The sequence below is a fragment of the Triticum aestivum genome, chromosome 2B (genome assembly GCF_018294505.1).
Source record: "Triticum aestivum cultivar Chinese Spring chromosome 2B, IWGSC CS RefSeq v2.1, whole genome shotgun sequence".
NCBI lineage: Eukaryota > Viridiplantae > Streptophyta > Magnoliopsida > Poales > Poaceae > Triticum > Triticum aestivum.
This window is the reverse complement of record NC_057798.1, coordinates 493882785-493900959: the sequence shown is the minus strand read 5'-3', so window position 1 is coordinate 493900959 and position 18175 is coordinate 493882785. Positions and strand designations below refer to the sequence as shown.

Below are 18175 nucleotides of genomic sequence, written 5' to 3'. Positions count from 1 at the left end.
CCTTTCATTTTGTCTTCCTTTTGGCGAGCTCGCTCGTCTTTGTGCAGTGGGTGCTCTTCCGCCTATGTCCTCTTATAATGCAAACGCGGTTCTCTTGCGCTTCCTCAAAAATACACAATAGCACAAATCCATTACTTAGCATGCATAATCAAATTAGTATCTCTTTCCTTATTTTTGGCTAGGATTAGGAGTTTTATCCTTAAGATCAATTTTCATAAAAGTGAATTGTTTTGCTTTGGCGACGCTCAAGACGAGGCCCACCTATATGCTAAACTGTTCGGATGCAGGTTGGGCCAGTTTCCGATCACATATTTGGGGATACCGATACATCACCGGAGACTCACGAATGCTGAATGGAAACACGTCGAGGATAGACTGCAAAAAAGAATTAGTAGTTTTAAAAGGTAAATTGTTGTCTCTGGGTGAAAGATTGGTCCTCATAAATTCAGTACTAAGTAATATGGTACTATATATGATCTCCTTCTTCCAGTTCCCGAAAGGAGTTTTACATAGATTGGATTATTTCCAATCAAGATTCTTTTGGCAAGGAGATAACGAGAAAAAGAAATATCGATTGCCTCAATGGAGTGTGGTTTGTTGTCCCAAAGACCTTGAGGTTAAGAATAGGGCCCTACTCGGGAAATGGTTGTTTAAATTACTAACGGAAGATGGTTTATGGCAAACCCTCCTAAGGAGGAAATATGTGGGTTCCAAGGCGGTATCCCAAGTATATTGGAAGCCTGGGGATTCACATATTTGGACAGGTCTAATGGCTACGAAGAAATATTTCTTCTGCATCCTTCTCAATCAAGGACGGCTCAGAAATTAGATTCTGTGAGGACAAGTGGCTAGGAAAAGCCACACTCCAGGAACAATATCCAGCTCTGTACAATATTGTGCATCACAAGGGTGATACTATCGCCATGGTAATGGAATCATTTCCACCAAATGGGACGTTCAGAAGAGATTTAATTGGACCCAGACTCCAATCGTGGAACATCTTGCTCCAGCGGTTGTTCACGGTGCAATTGTCACATAGGTCTGATGTATTTCGTTGGAACCTACATGGGAATGGTCAATTCTCAGTGGAGTCCATGTACAGAGCTTTGCTGCAATCCGATGTGCCAGTTGATAATAATAATAAGATTTGGAAGATGAAGATACCTCTTAAGAATAAAATCTTTGCATGGTATCTTCATCGCGGTGTCATTCTTACTAAAGCTAACCTTATTAAGAGGAATTGGCTTGGAAGTCCTCAATGTGTTTTTTGTCACCGTGATGAGACAATAAAACATTTATTTTTCAATGCAAATTGGCTCGTTCTATATGGTCAATCATCCAAATAGCTTCTGGCTTGTATCCTCCTTGTAGTGTTGCTAATATATTTGGCAACTGGTTACATGGGATAGATCACAAGTTTAGAACACTTCTCGGGGTGGGAACGCTTGCCGTTATTTGGTCGTTATGGTTATGTAGAAATGATAAGGTTTTTAATGATAAAAGTATTTCTCTGATGCAGTTATCTACGAATGTACCGGGACTCTTCGTTTATGGTCTTCTCTACAACGCGTGGAGAATCGAGACCTAGTTGCGAAGATGTGTACACGATTGGAGGTTACGGCGAGGGATACTTTTACCCAATATGGGTGGCAACATGATCTTAGGATTGGCCCCCCTCTGCTTTAAGCGTATATGGATCTTTTTGTATTTCGCCTTTTTTACTTATTTGTGCGAGAGAACCTTATTTGGCTGTGTACATCTTAATTATGCAGAGGCCGGGTGTAGTGTTAAATATTTTAAGTAATAAAGCGCCCCTTTTCGGAAAAAAGGAGTTTTATTCTGGGTATATACATATTTACTACTACTATTTATTTTTACTCTATTACACTAAGAGAACGGACCTGGTTTGATCCTTCCTATATGTAATTGTGTTTGTCATGACTGGCAGAGATACCCTATAGCATTGCATTGCATTGCATTTTTAAGGCATATTTGAACTAGCTTAATTCCTCTAATAATTATTAGGAGTACTATTACTTTTCTGACCGATTCTTCTTGTTACTGTTTTTTGGTAGAGAGGAATAAATATTCCGTTGTACTACTCCATCCATGCATCAACATGTCCTGCTTACATTGCTGCGATTGAAGAGTTTTGTCCCGACATATTGTGAAACTAGATCGGAAACACGCCTTGGCGCCCATTGCCCGTCCAAGCGTCGTGACCCGGCATGTATAAATCTTGTACATCCAAAGGAAATTACAGCACTCTTTCAGGACTAATGAGTTTACTATAGATCACAAACAGTAGAGATATACCAAAAACATGGAAAACTGAGAATACTAAGTCAATAGGGTAATTAATTTGCAAGCACATGACAAAATTTGTTCCAAAAATACTGAGTGGCAGTGCCAGATAAGACAAACTGGTTTGCATCAAGTTCAGTACAAAGCAAAAAGGTTCAAAATATCAAAAGCCTAAATGTTAATCTCCAAATTCAAGAACCATGCATCATCGAAAACATAATATAATCAAAATAGGAAAACTTTATATATAGATCATTTCATTATTACTTATAAGAGATACACAGAATAGATAGTCCCATATCAGAACATTCAGTAGCATGACAAAATAAAAGTTGATTCATGTAGATATTAGAACTGAGATTCTCCAAATGTCATGTCTCGGTCATGAAATATATTCTTTATCAGATTTGAAGTACCACAATGGGCTAACAATCACTGTCAATGTAAGGTACTGTATGCCTTTCTTCTGCTTCATATGAACTGAATTTCTGTATTAATTTGATGCATCAGTTTTCTCTTCACTTTGTCACAGTAGAGAATTGCCCCGTTTTGATTTTAAAACTCCGCTGCACAAGTTAATATAATGAAAATATAAGTGCCAAAGATAATGAAAATGTTTGCTTCCTATAAACTTATAAACATAGGAGTGACAACTTAAACATGCGGTGCCCTGAGTGTATTCTATCTTTAGGCTTGCAAAGATAGGATGGCTTGCATGAGAATATCAATGCCAAAATCATCTGCGACTCACAAAAATGACAGATCATAGATAAAGTAAAGTGTCTTGGTGCAAAGCTATATACATTCATGCATTTCGTTGTTATAATTATGGACAAACTATTAACAAAAGAACATAGGAAGGTGTAGCGGATGCCGATGCTACTGAAGCTCATACCAAGTAGGCAACTTCCCATGCAGAGTATATGAACTGGCAAGAAGAGAAAAGGAGGTGGAGCACCACAATACATAATTTATTAAACTAAAGAGCACTACAATATCCCAATAATTTGAAGGAGCAATTGTATGCTTGATCATGGTCTCAACAGATGTGACTTTGGTACATGTAAAGTGGCTTGATGTGACTTTGATCATATCATTTGAATAATCACGATCTTGAATTATGATGGTTCATATTGATTATAATCAAAGAAATCAACCAGCTATGTAAGCATGATAGTTATCAATAGAGCCACATCACACCAGTTCTAAATTTCATGATAGGTGCTTACTATATTTTCTAAGATTGCCATGCATCTTGTTAGAATCAAGAAATACATCTATACGCCAGCAGCTAGTGCTCCCAAGGGAACTGAATTATGCTTGTGGAGCGCCATGAATATTGAATATATATGATGGACATGGTCAAAGTTCTAAATCATACTTCTATTCTACAAAAATATTTACCTGACGTGATCCAGTGTGTTGTTACAAATACAAATATATATTTTTAATCAATTATTTGTACATCTCTAACCTCTACGCTCTAGCCATGATTACATTGTATCTATGAAGTTCTTAACTTTCTCTTCATTTATAATTAGAACACAACACACTACCTTGATATATCCCCTTATTGACAGAGATCCTAAAAAACATCAGGCACATAAGCCTAAAACAAAACAGTGGTGATTACCTTGGAAAAAGATCACTTTGACCCCTGTCTTTCTACATTAATCAATGAACCAAATTCTACTCTAGATGGCCACATCTTGCCCATTCATATTTTTTTATAAGGTGTGTTGACTGGGTAACCGACTTTTAGTTCTATTAGGTACTATAAGCATTAGTTGATGCAACATCAATGAGAAAAAATGGTTCCTTAAATAGATAAGCTTTTTGGAAAATTCACATGGAGAAAGCAAGGAATCTCATCATGCTGCCGAGGTAAAGCATCTGATAACCCAAAAGGGACAACATAATAATCATGAAGGAGAAATGCCAAATGAGACCATAGAAAAGGAATGCAGAAAGAGAAACCAATCAACTTAAGAGGAGAGGCAGGTCTCGCCTTGGCGTACGTTGCCCGGTCCATCCCGTTAAGCGGTGAGGCGGAGGACCACAGTACATAATTTATTAGACTACAGAGAACTACAATATTGCAATAATTTGAAGAAGCAATTGTATGCCTAATCATTATCTCAACAGATGTGACTTTGGTACATGTATTTCTTTGATCATTTTTTATCTGAATAATCACAATCTTAATACTATGATGGTTTAGTTTGATTATAATCAAATAAATCAACCAGCTATGCAAGCATCATAGTTATCAACGGAGAGCCACATCATGCCAGTTTTAAATTTCATGATAGGTGCTTACTATATTTTCTAAGATTAGCTGCATCTTATTAGAATCAAGAAATACATGTAAAAGCCAGCAGCTAGTGCTCCCAGGGAAACTGAACTATGCTTATGCAATGCCATGAATATCTATGAATATCTAAATATATATTATACTGACTATATATCATGGATTTACTTTGGTTTTTCAGCTGTCGTCATCAAAAGTTCTAAACCTGACTTATATTCTACAAAAATATTTACCTGACGTGATCTAGTGTGTTGTTGCAAATACAAATATATATTTCCAATCAATCATTTGTACATCTCTAACTTCTACGATCTACTCATGATTACTATGTATACTATACCGAAGCCATAAATATGAACAATTTCAGAATTGAGCGAGTGCACTTATGCTCTAGTTATCAATGTATAGAAAGCTGGATCCTGGTTAAAATGTTTTTGAAAAGATCTAATTTATGCAGGACACAATTGAGCTACTCCCTTTGGACTAAACGGAAGCACTAAACATGGCTATAACACACACACACACACACACACACACACAGAGAAAGAGAGAGAGCAGCATCCATAGATAAAAATATGGGCAGAGGGGGGTAGTAAGTCACAAATGGATCTTTTAGAATGATTTATAGAAAAGGCATTTGGGCATGACTGAGTAAAATGAAAGTGGATCTTGAAGAATAATATACTAAGAAAAGAACTCTTGAGAGACTAAATATCAAAATGGTTGAGCGATTTACATTTGTACCTTGGGTCTAACTGCTTGCTCAGGTGTATTTCCTTACTTGGTAATCCCTCTTTAATTCTGCCCACCAATCATCTGAAAGAAGAGACAAGTAACACATTTGAGTAAAACATATATAGCAAACATCCACAAGATTTCTTACAGTCCAGGAACGCAAAAAGCAGAGAAAAGCATGGCCCATCAAGGGTCTACAGCAAACAAGTAAACACCGGCGGCTTTGCCTATCTAGCTAAACAATTTTTCTTTGTTCTTTTCTTTTTGCTCAATTTTGTAAAAGAACAATCAATTAAAAAAATAAGTCACCAACATAAAGAGTACACTTACAAAAAAGAACTCAACCATACTGAAATAGTTCCAAAACAACATCAAAGAATATGTGATGGCATTCTTTGGCTAATGCAAGGAAATTGAGTTTCAGTTTGATATGGATGTCTCATGGAGTGTGGTGATTCTTCAGCATGCTCTTGAAGGCGATCCTAAGAAACCAATATGAATAACTTCCAAGTACATATCATGATAAGTAAATGAGATATAGACATGAGCTACCTCAGGTGATGGTGCGTTTGGCATTGTCGTCGTCATCCGAAAGCAGCATTGGTGCATTATAGCACATGGTTCCTAACCAAGACAGAAAATAATAGCAAATATAAACCCATCCGACAACAGCAAACATAAACCCATCCGACAACAGCAATGGAGAGACTTATGTATCCAGTAAGGCAATGGACAGGGCTGGTTCATAATACATACATGCACACAAGCTTAGATTTCAGTGTAAGCTACAAACAAGAAGTAAATCATTGTGCAATGTTAAAATTAGATAGAGAGAAGGGAAAAGATTGATTAGTAAATATATATATAGCTGCACACAAATTTAATTGGATTGTTGGCTGAACAATTTCTCTAATGTACATCTTTAAAAATACATTACAGTAACCTGGCCTAAAACTTAGATTCTGTGTGATGTTGCTTTGTTCATTAGTGAACTTTTGGGATGCTTGCCTGAATAAATTGGGATTGCATAGGACCATAAGTATGCAGTTCTTGAGAGCTAAAATTGATCCATAATTCCATGTCTACGGATGCAACAATTCAGCTTAGACATTCAATTGTAGTCAGGTTCAGGTTCAGTCTATTTCATATAGTTAGCAAAAGCAAGACAGGAGTATAAGGTGCAGGTTTCTGTACACCTCACACTTTATGCATATTAATCTTTGCCGCACCCCACCCGCCCCCGCAATATCCAACCTGGTATGAGACATTTTTTTTATTTCATACATTTATACAATGAAAAGCAATGGTGCAAATGTTCAGTATGTTACAACAAAAGTGCAAAGGTTCAGTAGTTCACAATAATACATTCAGCTATCTAAGCATAGTTCTCACGAAGAATACTTGTGTGGGATAAGGGAAGCTAATGATGCATGTGAGGCCGCAATTCAAGCACTCGCCTACAATGAACCCCATTCAAATCCACTGAAGCATCCAATTGCTGCAATAGACCAAGAGGAAAATAGCAAATTAGCTCACCGGCTCACCAAAAGGTAAAAAGAAAAACAATGAAATAAAATCCAAGAACACGAACCTACACTACCATGGGTGAGTAGATAACGAATAAATTATCTCATATTTTTAGTATAACTAACAATTACTTTTACACATAGTAATCAATAGAGTATTTGTAACCAAATGCATCTTTATTCTCGTATGTAGTGCAATGGACATAAAGCAAAATGTTAGAACTCTTTTCAGTTCCTAGACATTCTCATTTGTTAGGCAAATTGTTATGTACATACTTTCACATTGCTGCTACAATTCACCTTCTCTGCCAGATCACCGATGTTTTTGCACAAATAAGAATCTCAAAGAACTGAAAGTACCAACACAAAAGCAATAAATAGGCATTGCTTCAGAGAGAGAAAAGTTACATTGGGCTTGGGCTCATTTCTTCCATGTCCGGCGGCCTTCCGCTCGAGTTCCTTCCAATATCATCCCAGGAGTCTTCAAAAAGAGCATTGTATATTTATACAAATTTCTTTCGCGTAGAGTGTCCACGACCACGTGCACAACTTTGTTCGGTACCGTCGCATGGGCATGGTTCCCCTGCAAAAAATATAGCAATACGAGAGATTACATAATCATGTAGATATAATATTGTAGAAAAGGACCTAGCATCAATGCATACTTTTTGGGAACGGGACTAAAAGGCAATGATATATAACAATTGCAAGGGCACAATTCCTCCTATGAAAGGTACATGTGCCTAAGGTAGCTTCTACAATTTTCTAAAGCTAACAACATAGAAAAGGGCCAGCCACCACTTGCGTGTTACCACTGAATAAGTCTATAATTTTGTAACATAAAAGGATCAGGCACCCTTTCCCACATCAGTTTGGCCATATTAACCAGGGCTGCTAGAATCAAGCGGGCCTTTTTCTTTCTTTCAGCAATGCTAACACTAACATGAATGCAGGTGGATATTTTATTACCTTAAATGGAAAAGAACATTTAGTAACACAGGATCTAGCAGCACCCAGGAGCAAGAGATTCGATACTGTACTTCCCCTAAGCTGGTACTGAAGGCATATAATATATTCGTCAAATTTAGGTATTCTGTGATGGCCAGGTTATCAATGTAGATGCTTTACAAATGTGTCAAAAGTGTTCTGTCTCAATGCAGATGCAGTAACATATATGTATTCTGCACATGCAATATTCTTCATATATTCTGCAGATACATCAACCCTATTCTTATTATAAAGATGGCCAGGTTATCAGTATTCTTGTTTTAACACAAGTTCGGTCAAATGAGTACAGATAGATGTGAGCTACTAAAACATGGTGGTGGCATCTCACCTTTAGAACAACACAGAGCATGTTGGACTGCCATCCCCGCTGGGATCTGGGCGACCACCATGAGTGCCGGGAGGATCTCCTCTTCCTCCTTCCTCACCCTCTCTTCTTACCACCCCATCTCCCTCTCTGCCTCCTACTCTGACACAACAAGAAGTTAACAACATCAACACTGCAGAATCCAACCAATATATCTGCATCGTCAAACAAACATCCTACCAAAAAATTTAACTGTCAGTCAACTATTTCAGTAAATAAATCATGAACCATAACTTTCTATTAATTACCTTCCATTAGTAAGAAAAATGGCCCAGTTACCATCATAAGAACGGTAGGCTTGAGCCCCAAAAAATTTCAAGCTTGACCAAAGAGTGCCACCAAATAACAGGTTCCTAGTACTACAGCAAAAACTAACTTCAGTCGAGGACAACAATGAGAAGCAGCACCAATTGAGACACACAACCACACAGATTCTTGTAAGCCGGAAACGACAACACTGAACCTCACAAGCTTATGCAGAGAACGCCATGTAAAATGAGCAACGATTACCGCTACAACATTGAACCTCACACGCTTATGCACGGAACAATATACAGAATGAGCAAGCGCTACTACACACTGATTTGTACTATTTCCATCCACACTTGGCCTCAACGCCAAAATTCATGGCTGGAAAGAACTGAGCCTGGCACTACTCCCCTGAGCCGGAAACAACAACACCGAACCTCGCAGGCTAATGCAGAGAACGAGCTTGGCACACCCAAGCCGAATTCCCGGTCTACAGAGCTCAAATCAAGCGAGAAAAATTAGCAAGAGGGGGGAAATCAACCTTCTGGTCACCACCTCCCGTGGCGAAGCGGAGGCCGCTCGGCTGGATGTTGATGGAGAAGATCTGCAGGCCGTCATGGCGAACCCAGCCGGGCTTCTCCGTCAGCATCTCCGTGCCCTCGAGGTAGGGAAGAGGAGGGCGCCGTCGAGGCCGCGGACGAGGAGCCGGGAGGAAGCCGCGGTGAGGCACGGGCGGGAGGAAGAGGAGAGGGGGCGACGACGGCGGCGCGAGTGCGGGCGGGTGCCTGGGCGAGTGACGGCGGCGGCCGGCGGGGCAGGGAGGCGGGCGAGCGGCTGGGAAGGGGAGAGAAGACGGCGAGCGGGACGGGCGAGACGGGACGACGGGGCGGGGTGGGCGAGGCGGCGGGGCGGGGAAAGGCGGGCAAGCGGGGCGGGGCGGGCGAGCGGGGCGGGGCGGGCGAGGGAGGGGGCGCGGGTGCGGGGAGAGGAGGAGGCTAGGGTTCACCAGGGGAGCCGGCCCTTTTATACCCCCACCACGCGAAATTACCGAAATGCCCTGGTGGGGGCATGGTATTTACAATATGTTGCCATAACTATTCATTCCAGCAGTGTTTCTTCCAGATCCGACGGCCCAGATCCTCCCACCTCTCAATCCAACGGACGAAAACGCATCAAGGGAACCGATCCAACAGCCCAGAATCGCGATCGCTGAGAAGGCTCTGTGATCCATCCTTCTCTTATTTCTGGATGGAATGTTTGCGACATTCATATTGACAGAAAATGCATGGCATTTCATTTGGCCGCGAAACAAGCCAACAAAAAGTTAGGAATTCTTTTTACTCAAAAATCTCTATAATAGTTAAAAAAAGTAAGAATCTATCATATACAACATTGGGCGTTCTACTATATTGTAAAGATGGCAATTTTCCGTTCCCGTTGCAAAGCACGGATACTCGTCTAGTCTCTATTAGTTAAAAATAATGTAAGTTTACATGTTTCACTTTTCTTCTCCCCACTCATTTGTCTAACCTTTCTTGTGTGATGATTAATCACCTTAATTCACTGAGTGCATCGTTTCTGCACTCAGGCTTGGCTGCACCTGTCGATGAACAGTAAAATAAAAAAATAGCAAAAATATTCAAAATAATGGAACTTTTAAACATGAAAATTGAGAGAATCTTCTAGGTGCGTGCCAAATTTCAAGGTGTTTGAACATTTGAGAAGCTCGTGGCAAAAATAACAAATTTGGCTTGTCAAAGAAACTTTAAAAAATGCACTGTGCAGACCGAATTATTTTTCACCACGAGCTCGTGAAATGTCCAAACACATTGAAATTTTGCACGCACCTAGAAAATTCTCTCATCTTTCATGTTTAAAAAGTTCAGTTTTTTTGAATTTTTTATTATCTTTTAGAATTACTGTTCACGGGAGTAGATGAGCCTGCAGACCGTTTTGAATTCTATTAACCTTCTGAACCAATTCCATTTAATTTACCTATCAAACTTCTCATCAAAATATAAGGTAATCACAGGTAGGATTTACTAAACATTTATTTACAGAATCACATTAATATGGACAGATAAATCACAAGTGACATACTAGTACTTAAATATTTATATGGAGTTGCAAGGCACGGCTGCAAAAAGAGCATGACATAAAAAAGAGACAACCTTTCTTCGCTGGGATATTTTTTGTCGAACTGACAAACTCGTCCGGCCACGCATTTATTGAATTCAGTGTCTCCTTAGATGGTGACACGAAATTCAGTGGTACCGACTATATGAAAAGTCAAGGAGTACGTTTGTGCTTGCGTACGCTGCGCTCCGAGATCAATCAGCACAGGGCTTCGCATTTCCAAAAGAGATCAGCACAAGAAACAGCTGGGATATTTGGCTCCTTCCGCATAAGAACTCTCTAGTGCATGCATGGATGCCATCTTAGTATTAAACTAATGTTTCCTGGTGAACAGGCTGAGCTGACGTACATGCATCTTCTTCTTCTCACTTTCATGTTTTGCTGCGTGTTCGTGTTGCCTGCTGGAAGAGAACAACTTACGCCGTGAGTCATGATCCAAACCATGTGCGCTCCAACGGGAGCTACCGAGCTCGTCAAGATACCGCCATGCACCACCCCACTGGTGGGTTCGCATCCCTAGACGGCCAGCCTTCTTCTACATTCTTCTGCAGCGCCTATAAATTCGATCGACGAGCCGCTACACCCGTAGCAGCTAGGAGTACGTCCCTATGGGAAGCCCCAGCAACGACAAACCTATTCCTGGCCTGCACCAGCTGCCACGGCCAGCCATGGACAGAGGCAAGACCAAGGCCGACCCACATGCCGTGGCTGTTGCCGCCGAGCCGGACCTGCAGGACGAGAGCGAGTCCGAGTCAGGTTCAGAGTCTATCGAGATCGCGGACCTCAAGAAGCGCATGTGGAAGGACCAGTTGCTTCTCATGAAGCTCGAGGGCAGCCCGGGCCATGAACGGAGAGCAACCGGACAGAGGCCGGGCACGGACCTGGCCCAAGCAGAGAAGGAGGCAGAGATGCCGGAGTCACGGTACCGCCGCAAGGCGATGCTCCGGGCGCAGGACGGCGTCCTCCGGCACATGCTCAGGATGATGGAGGCGTGCAACGCGCGGGGGTTCGTGTACGGCATCGTGGACGAGACCGGCATGCCCGTGTCCGGCTCCTCCGACAGCCTCCGCGGCTGGTGGAAGGAGGACGTTGGGTTCGAGCGGACGGGACCGACGGCCCTGGCCGGTCCGTCGACGGCACTCGAAAGCCCGGGGTCGTCGTTCCTCCACGGGCTCCTCGACATCCAGGACAGCACACTGGGGTCCCTGCTCTCGGCGCTGATCCAGCACTGCGAGCCCCCGCAGCGGAGCTTCCCGCTGGACAGGGGACTGCCGCCACCATGGTGGCCGACGGGCCAAGAGGTCTGGTGGGGCCTGCAGGGCGAGACCCAGGCGCACCAGGGCCCACCGCCGTACCGGAAACCTCACGACCTGAAGAAGGCGTGGAAGATCTCCCTGCTGAGCGCGGTGATCAAGCACCTGAGCCCGCGCTTCGACCAGATGCGCAAGCTCGTGTGGCAATCCAAGCGGCTGCAGCATAGGATGAGCGCCAGGGACGCCGAGACCTGGTCCAGGGTCATCACCCAGGAGGAGGCGCTCGACCGCCAGGTGCAGCGCGCCCTGCGGATCACGCCGCTCGAAGAGCAGCCAGGCGACGACGACGACAAGGAGCCGCGGGAAGCGGGACGCGACCTGCACGTCGACAAGCGCAAGCGAGAGGTTGGCAACGAGAGCACGGGAGGAAATGTCGACAGTGGCCGTGGCCGGGAGCTGGTTGCGCTGCCGGGCATTGACGGCGTCGCGGAGGCGGACCGCAACTCCATCGACGAGCTCATGAAGATGTACTACAGCTGTCTGCAGGGCACAGACGGCGGTGAACAGGAGATCAAGGACGTGGCGGCTGGAGGTGGGGAGCAGAGCAATACTTCCTCTGCTGAGACCGGCGTACTGGACGCGGCGACGGTGCACGATGACATGTTCGACGATTTTTTGAGCGTTGCCGATGTGGTGGACATGAGTGACTTCCCGGGCAGTCCGATCTGGCACTGGGGGAGTTCGGATTTGGATTAGTGGGTTAAAAGTTATTTCTTACTCAAGACGAGGTGGATTATGGAGTGTGTATATATGTAAGGGTTGGGTTTTCTGTTAACTATTTGCGCCTGTTTGATTATTAGTCCTATTAGTACTTCACTTTTTTTGAATAAGTTATAAGGGGCAGGTCTACGTATCGTGAACGGCCGGTAATTTATAGAAAGTGTTTTGTCTCCTTGTGCTGATTAGAAAAGATTCCTCTGATTTCAACTAGTTAAACAAGAAATAGCCAACGAACATGCGTATTAGATGATCCACATGCATCCGCTGTGCCTTCTTTTACTCCATGGGCATGGATGACTTTCTATCATTTAATTTATGATTTACAAAATTCAAAAAACCATAACTTTCAAACCGTGCATCGAAATTAAGATCCGTTTTCACCGTTGGAATCCTCGCGACGTGCTCTTCGAAACTAGATACCGCATGGGTATGTTTGAATTTTTTTTGTGCAACTTAGTCCCTCATTTTATACAACTGACTAGAAGCGATGTGCAACTAGCTGACAGTGGATGTGCAACTTTCCGCCTGCCCCGTGGACATGCAGTTTTCACTGATGTCACCTCCACCCCTCAAACTACCCCTTCCAGTGACATGTGCAACTTCGTCTATTGCTCAGAGCAGTTGCCTAGTACTTGATGTGCAACTTTCCCTTGCATGTGGATGTGCTTTCACTGTTTGCTGCATCCGCCAAATACCTAGCAGTAGATGTGCAACTTCGAATACTGACACGACCAACTGTCTAACAGGGATGTGCAACTTTTCATCGCACCCCCATGGATGTGTAGTTTTCCCTTCTAGCAACCGGTCCAAACCACCCCTGCTAGTGAGATTTGCAACTTCGGCGCCCTGTCTATATGCAACTTTTCACTATCCTCGTGAATGTGGAACACCATCCAACTATCCTTGTCTGTGAGATGTGCAACTTCGTATGTTTTTTTAGCCAACTGCATAGCAAGCTATGTGCAACTTCGTTTGTTGCCCCCGCCAACCGTAACTACATATCTACAAGTAGGGAGGGGAAAGAGTTGCACATCGACAAGTAGACAGTTGGCTTGAACAACATACTAAGTTGCACATATCGCTGGTAGGGGAGATGGTGCAGGGTGTGCCAACAAATAGGCATCCACAAGTAGGAAGGATGGTTGCACATCTACTACAAGGTGGTTGGTCGAGGTAGTAGATTAGTTGCACATCGCAAAAGTCGGTTGTTACGGTTGCTATGTTGTAGCCCCATCGGAAGTTGGATCATGCAGCTCTAAAATTGATTTTTGAAAAAAGTTGTACCATGCAGTACTAAAGTTGCACCATGCAATACTAAAGTTGCACCATATAGCCCCAAAGTTGGCATCGAAAAAAATTCGTCGAAATATACCCATGCGGGATCTAGTTTCAAAGATCTCGTCGCGAGGATTCCAATGGTGAAAACGCATTTGATTTCGGACGCGCGGTTTGAAAGATATAGTTTTTTGAATTTTTGAAAACCCAAAATAAATGCCGATGGACTTGTCTTTCTAAACTAAAGGAGTAGTGTGAACACATTTAATGCCACGTCTACATGCACTAGCAGACAAATAAATTAACGTATGCATGTGCTGTGAGAGCGAGGCCGCTCGTTTCGTCTAAAAAGTGCACGTGCACCATGAAGTAATTAGGATAAGTTAACTACTGTCACGGTTCTTTACTTCTAGTTTTGAATAACGCATGCAGGAATGGACAAGTCTAAAACAAACAATTTGAAACGGAGGAAGTACTACTACGGAATGCTCCATCTAGGAAAAAATTATGAAGGATGCAACCTAGGGACTGACGGGTTGCCATATGTTACAAATGGAATTGGATAATGTTCTTCCTTCAATCTAAATGGGCGCAACCCTGAGCTCCTCTCATTAAGAAAATGAAACTAGTACCACAGACCATTCAACCTAAGGGTTTATACACTAAGATCAAAAGCTAACAAGGAAATAAAGCTCAACCAAACAACATGAACAACCATGCCACATAACAGCCGCACCACAGGACGAAACTAAAACATAAACTACACCACCACCACCACAACCATTGGGAAAATGATCCCACCACGCTGGGTTTGATCACATGCACCTCGGTCATCAAGCACAAGATTCTTCCTCTAAGTCCTCCAGAGTCACTCTCCCACCATGGTTGGCTCCACCAGTTGCATCAATCCAAGACACTGGCTCAGCTGCCACCTTGCACCTCACTAATCTGGTTGTTATTAAGTACTCCAAGAACCACCCAGATGATCATTAATTACGTTGTTATTAAGTAGTCATCCATAAATTAATGGGTTAATTATCATTAAAAAAATACACTTCCGCGATGATATGTGTTTGTCACAGTAGGTCGCGGTTTTTGTCATGCATGTACATCCATGAAAAATTTATGACAGAATCAAGATAGTCATACCTGTGCTGTCGTAGAAGTGTTTCATGACATTATCAAAATTATCATCACGGAAGTGTTGAAAGCACAAGTGCTTCCTAGGTGGTTTTGGTAATTAATGTCAACATATCTCTTGTTGGACTAACACTTTTATCTAGTATGTTTCAGATAAGTTCAACAATGAAGTGGCATAGACTAAAGGATGTGGGAACTCCTTCAAGATGCTAAGGACAAAGGATTGGCTCAAGCTTCAAGCTCAAGACTCTTCATTTTCCATTTTAGTGATCCAAGATCACATTGAGTCTATAGGAAAAGTTAATACTATCAAGGAGGGATGAGGTGTTGCTTAATGAGCCTCTTGCTTCAAGTGCTTAGTGATATGCTCCAAAACCCTCAACTACTTCCCCACATCCACAAATGACCTAAACCCAAAGCCAAAATCGGTCACACCAATTCTTCCTATTCGGCACCACTGATTCCAAAAGTCATAGCCACTGCCACAAACCCTAAGTAAATCGGCCTTACCGATAGGGATCTCGGTCTCACCGAGATGGGGTTGAAATCTCTCTGTTTCCCTTTGTAATGTTTCGGTCTAACCGAAGTGAGCGATCGGTCCCATCGAGATTGCAATGTAAACTCTCTGTTTCCTTTTTGTAACATTTCGGTCTCACCGAAAAGAGCAAATCGGTCCCACCGAGTTTACCTGACCAACTCTCTGGTTAGCTTATTATCAAATCGGTCTCACCGAGTTTGTGTAATCGGTCTCACCGAGATTACGTTATGCCCTAACCCTAACCGAATCGGCCTCACCGAGATGCATGTCAGTCCCACCGAAAATCACTAACGGTCACTAGGTTTACTAAATCGGTCCGATAGAGTTTAACGATTCGGTCCCACCGAGTTTGGTAAATTGTGTGTTAACTGTTAGATTTTGTGTGGAGGCTATATATACCCCTCCACCTCCTCTTCATTCGTGAAGAGAGCCATCAGACTGAACCTACACTTCCAGCATCCTATTTCTGAGAGAGAACTACCTACTCATGTGTTGAGGCCAAGATATTCCATTCCTACCATATGAATCTTGATCTCTAGCCTTCCCCAAGTTGCTTTCCACTCAAACCCTCTTTCCACCAGATCCAAATCCTATGAGAGAGAGTTGAGTGTTGGGGAGACTATCATTTGAAGCACAAGAGCAAGGAATTCATCATCAACGCACCATTTGTTACTTCTTGGAGAGTGGTGTCTCCTAGATTGGCTAGGTGTCACTTGGGAGCCTCCGACAAGATTGTGGAGTTGAACCAAGGAGTTTGTAAGGGCAAGGAGATCACCTACTTCGTGAAGATCTACCACTAGTGAGGCAAGTCCTTCGTGGGCGACAGCCATGGTGGGATAGACAAGGTTGCTTCTTCGTGGACCCTTCGTGGGTGGAGCCCTCCGTGGACTCGCGCAACCGTTACCCTTCGTGGTTGAAGTCTCAATCAACGTGGATGTACGATAGCACCACCTATCGAAACCATGCCAAAAACATCCGTGTCTCCAGTTGCGTTTGAATCCTCCAAACCCTTCCCTTTACTTTCTTGCAAGTTGCATGCTTTACTTTCCGCTGCTCATAAACTCTTTGCATGTTTGCTTGCTATATGTTGTGAATGTTAAACTTGTGCCTAAACTCCACTTAAACTTTAAAAAGGTTAAAAACTGCAACTTTGGCTCTTAGTGTCTAATCACCTCCCCCCTCTAGACACCTCTTCTCAAGGTCCTACAAGTGTCCACTTTCATGACAATAAATCGCGCGTCACAGAAGTGCTTTCGTCAAGGGTGAACGACACGTGGCATCCACCGTAACGGAACACCGTTAAGCTATCGGGTCGGGTTTTGGATCCGGTAACCCGTTAACAGCCCCGACCAATGGGAAATTTCCACGTGTAAAATTCTTATTGGCCGGACAAAACACGTGTCAGCTCGTCAGTGGGTCAGATAGGCGCCTATGATATGTCGACACGTGCCACGGCCCCACCACTGGCCCATTTAGCTTACAAAGCCGGCCCGTTTGACTTGGTCAAAAGTTAACGGGCTGGCCCATGAAAAGCCTATTAATGGTCTCTTCGCAAATAGCCCATTTTACGGCCCGTTGGGCACTAAAGGAAATCGGCCCAACAACATCATGTGGCCTGCCGAACATAACACCAGCCCATTTCACTTTCGGCCCATGTATGGCCCATGACGTCTTTCGGCCCATATGAGGCCTTCGTATCTTTCGGCCCTTTATAGGCCCACAGTGACTCTAGCCCATAATGAATAGTAATTTTCTTTGTACCCGTTAACGGCCCGTGATTTACATGGACCGTTTCCGGCCCGTGTTAGCTTTCGGCCTATTGACGGCCCATACATTCTTGGGCTCCTTTTCGGCCCTCGATTACTTCCGGCCCGTTACTGGCTTGTTCCCCTAATGGGCCAAATTCAGCCCATGGGAAGAGTCGGCCCGTTACTGGCATGTTCCCCAAATGGGCCAAATTCGGCCCATGGCAAGAGTCGGCCCGTTACTGGCATGTTACCCCAATGGGCCAAATTCGGCCCATGGCAAGAGTCGGCCCGTTTCTGGCCAGCCCATCCTATATTCTGGCCCATTAACGACCCGTTATGCCTATGACAGAATTAAGCTTTTGCAGTCCTACGGCCTGTTAACGTCCCGTTACCGTGCTGGGCCGATACCAATTACGCCTGATTACGACCCATGTAGACCCATTTATCCGACGGCCCGAGGCCCATTTATCGACGGCCCGAGGCCCACCAATTACAGGCCCATTTATCGACGGTCCATAGGAGACCCATGGATCCTACGACCCGTATATGGCCCATGGGTAGTTGCGGCCACTAGCAAACTAGGGAAAAAGAAGACTAGGAAATAAATAAGGCCCAAACTAACGCTAGGCTATTAAGGCGATTGCACAAATTACATCCACTCGGCATCAAAGATCGCCACCAGTGCAAATATAGGGAACACCCTACACTATACAAAAATGGCTTGCTGTTTTCTTCAGCCGGTGGCTACACGTTAAGAATAAATTTTGTATCGCACCAAAACAAATTACAACTATATAACAAAAGGAAG

The 18175-nt window shown here is 43.4% G+C and overlaps 1 protein-coding gene and 1 long non-coding RNA gene across 7 annotated transcripts; one reads left to right on the top strand and one right to left on the bottom strand.

Moving 5' to 3' along the window:
* Positions 1-2526: 2526 nt before the first annotated feature.
* LOC123045641 (uncharacterized) lies at positions 2527-9377 on the bottom strand. Of its 6 annotated transcripts, none has more exons than XR_006421533.1 (8): positions 9039-9377; positions 8497-8607; positions 8213-8350; positions 7285-7459; positions 6547-6848; positions 5903-5974; positions 5360-5431; positions 2527-2870 (listed from the first exon to the last, which is right to left on the bottom strand). It is a non-coding gene; the product is annotated as an uncharacterized lncRNA (long non-coding RNA). The 6 variants fall into 6 exon arrangements; XR_006421534.1 differs by having other exon boundaries at positions 8213-8345; XR_006421531.1 differs by lacking the exon at positions 8497-8607 and having other exon boundaries at positions 9039-9376.
* A 1844-nt stretch (positions 9378-11221) lies between these two features.
* On the top strand, positions 11222-12677 carry LOC123041479 (ETHYLENE INSENSITIVE 3-like 5 protein). Its single transcript, XM_044464080.1, has one exon. It carries the CDS (start codon positions 11242-11244, stop codon positions 12640-12642), a length of 1401 nt encoding a protein of 466 aa, XP_044320015.1. The 5' UTR covers positions 11222-11241; the 3' UTR covers positions 12643-12677.
* The last annotated feature ends 5498 nt before the right edge of the window (positions 12678-18175 follow it).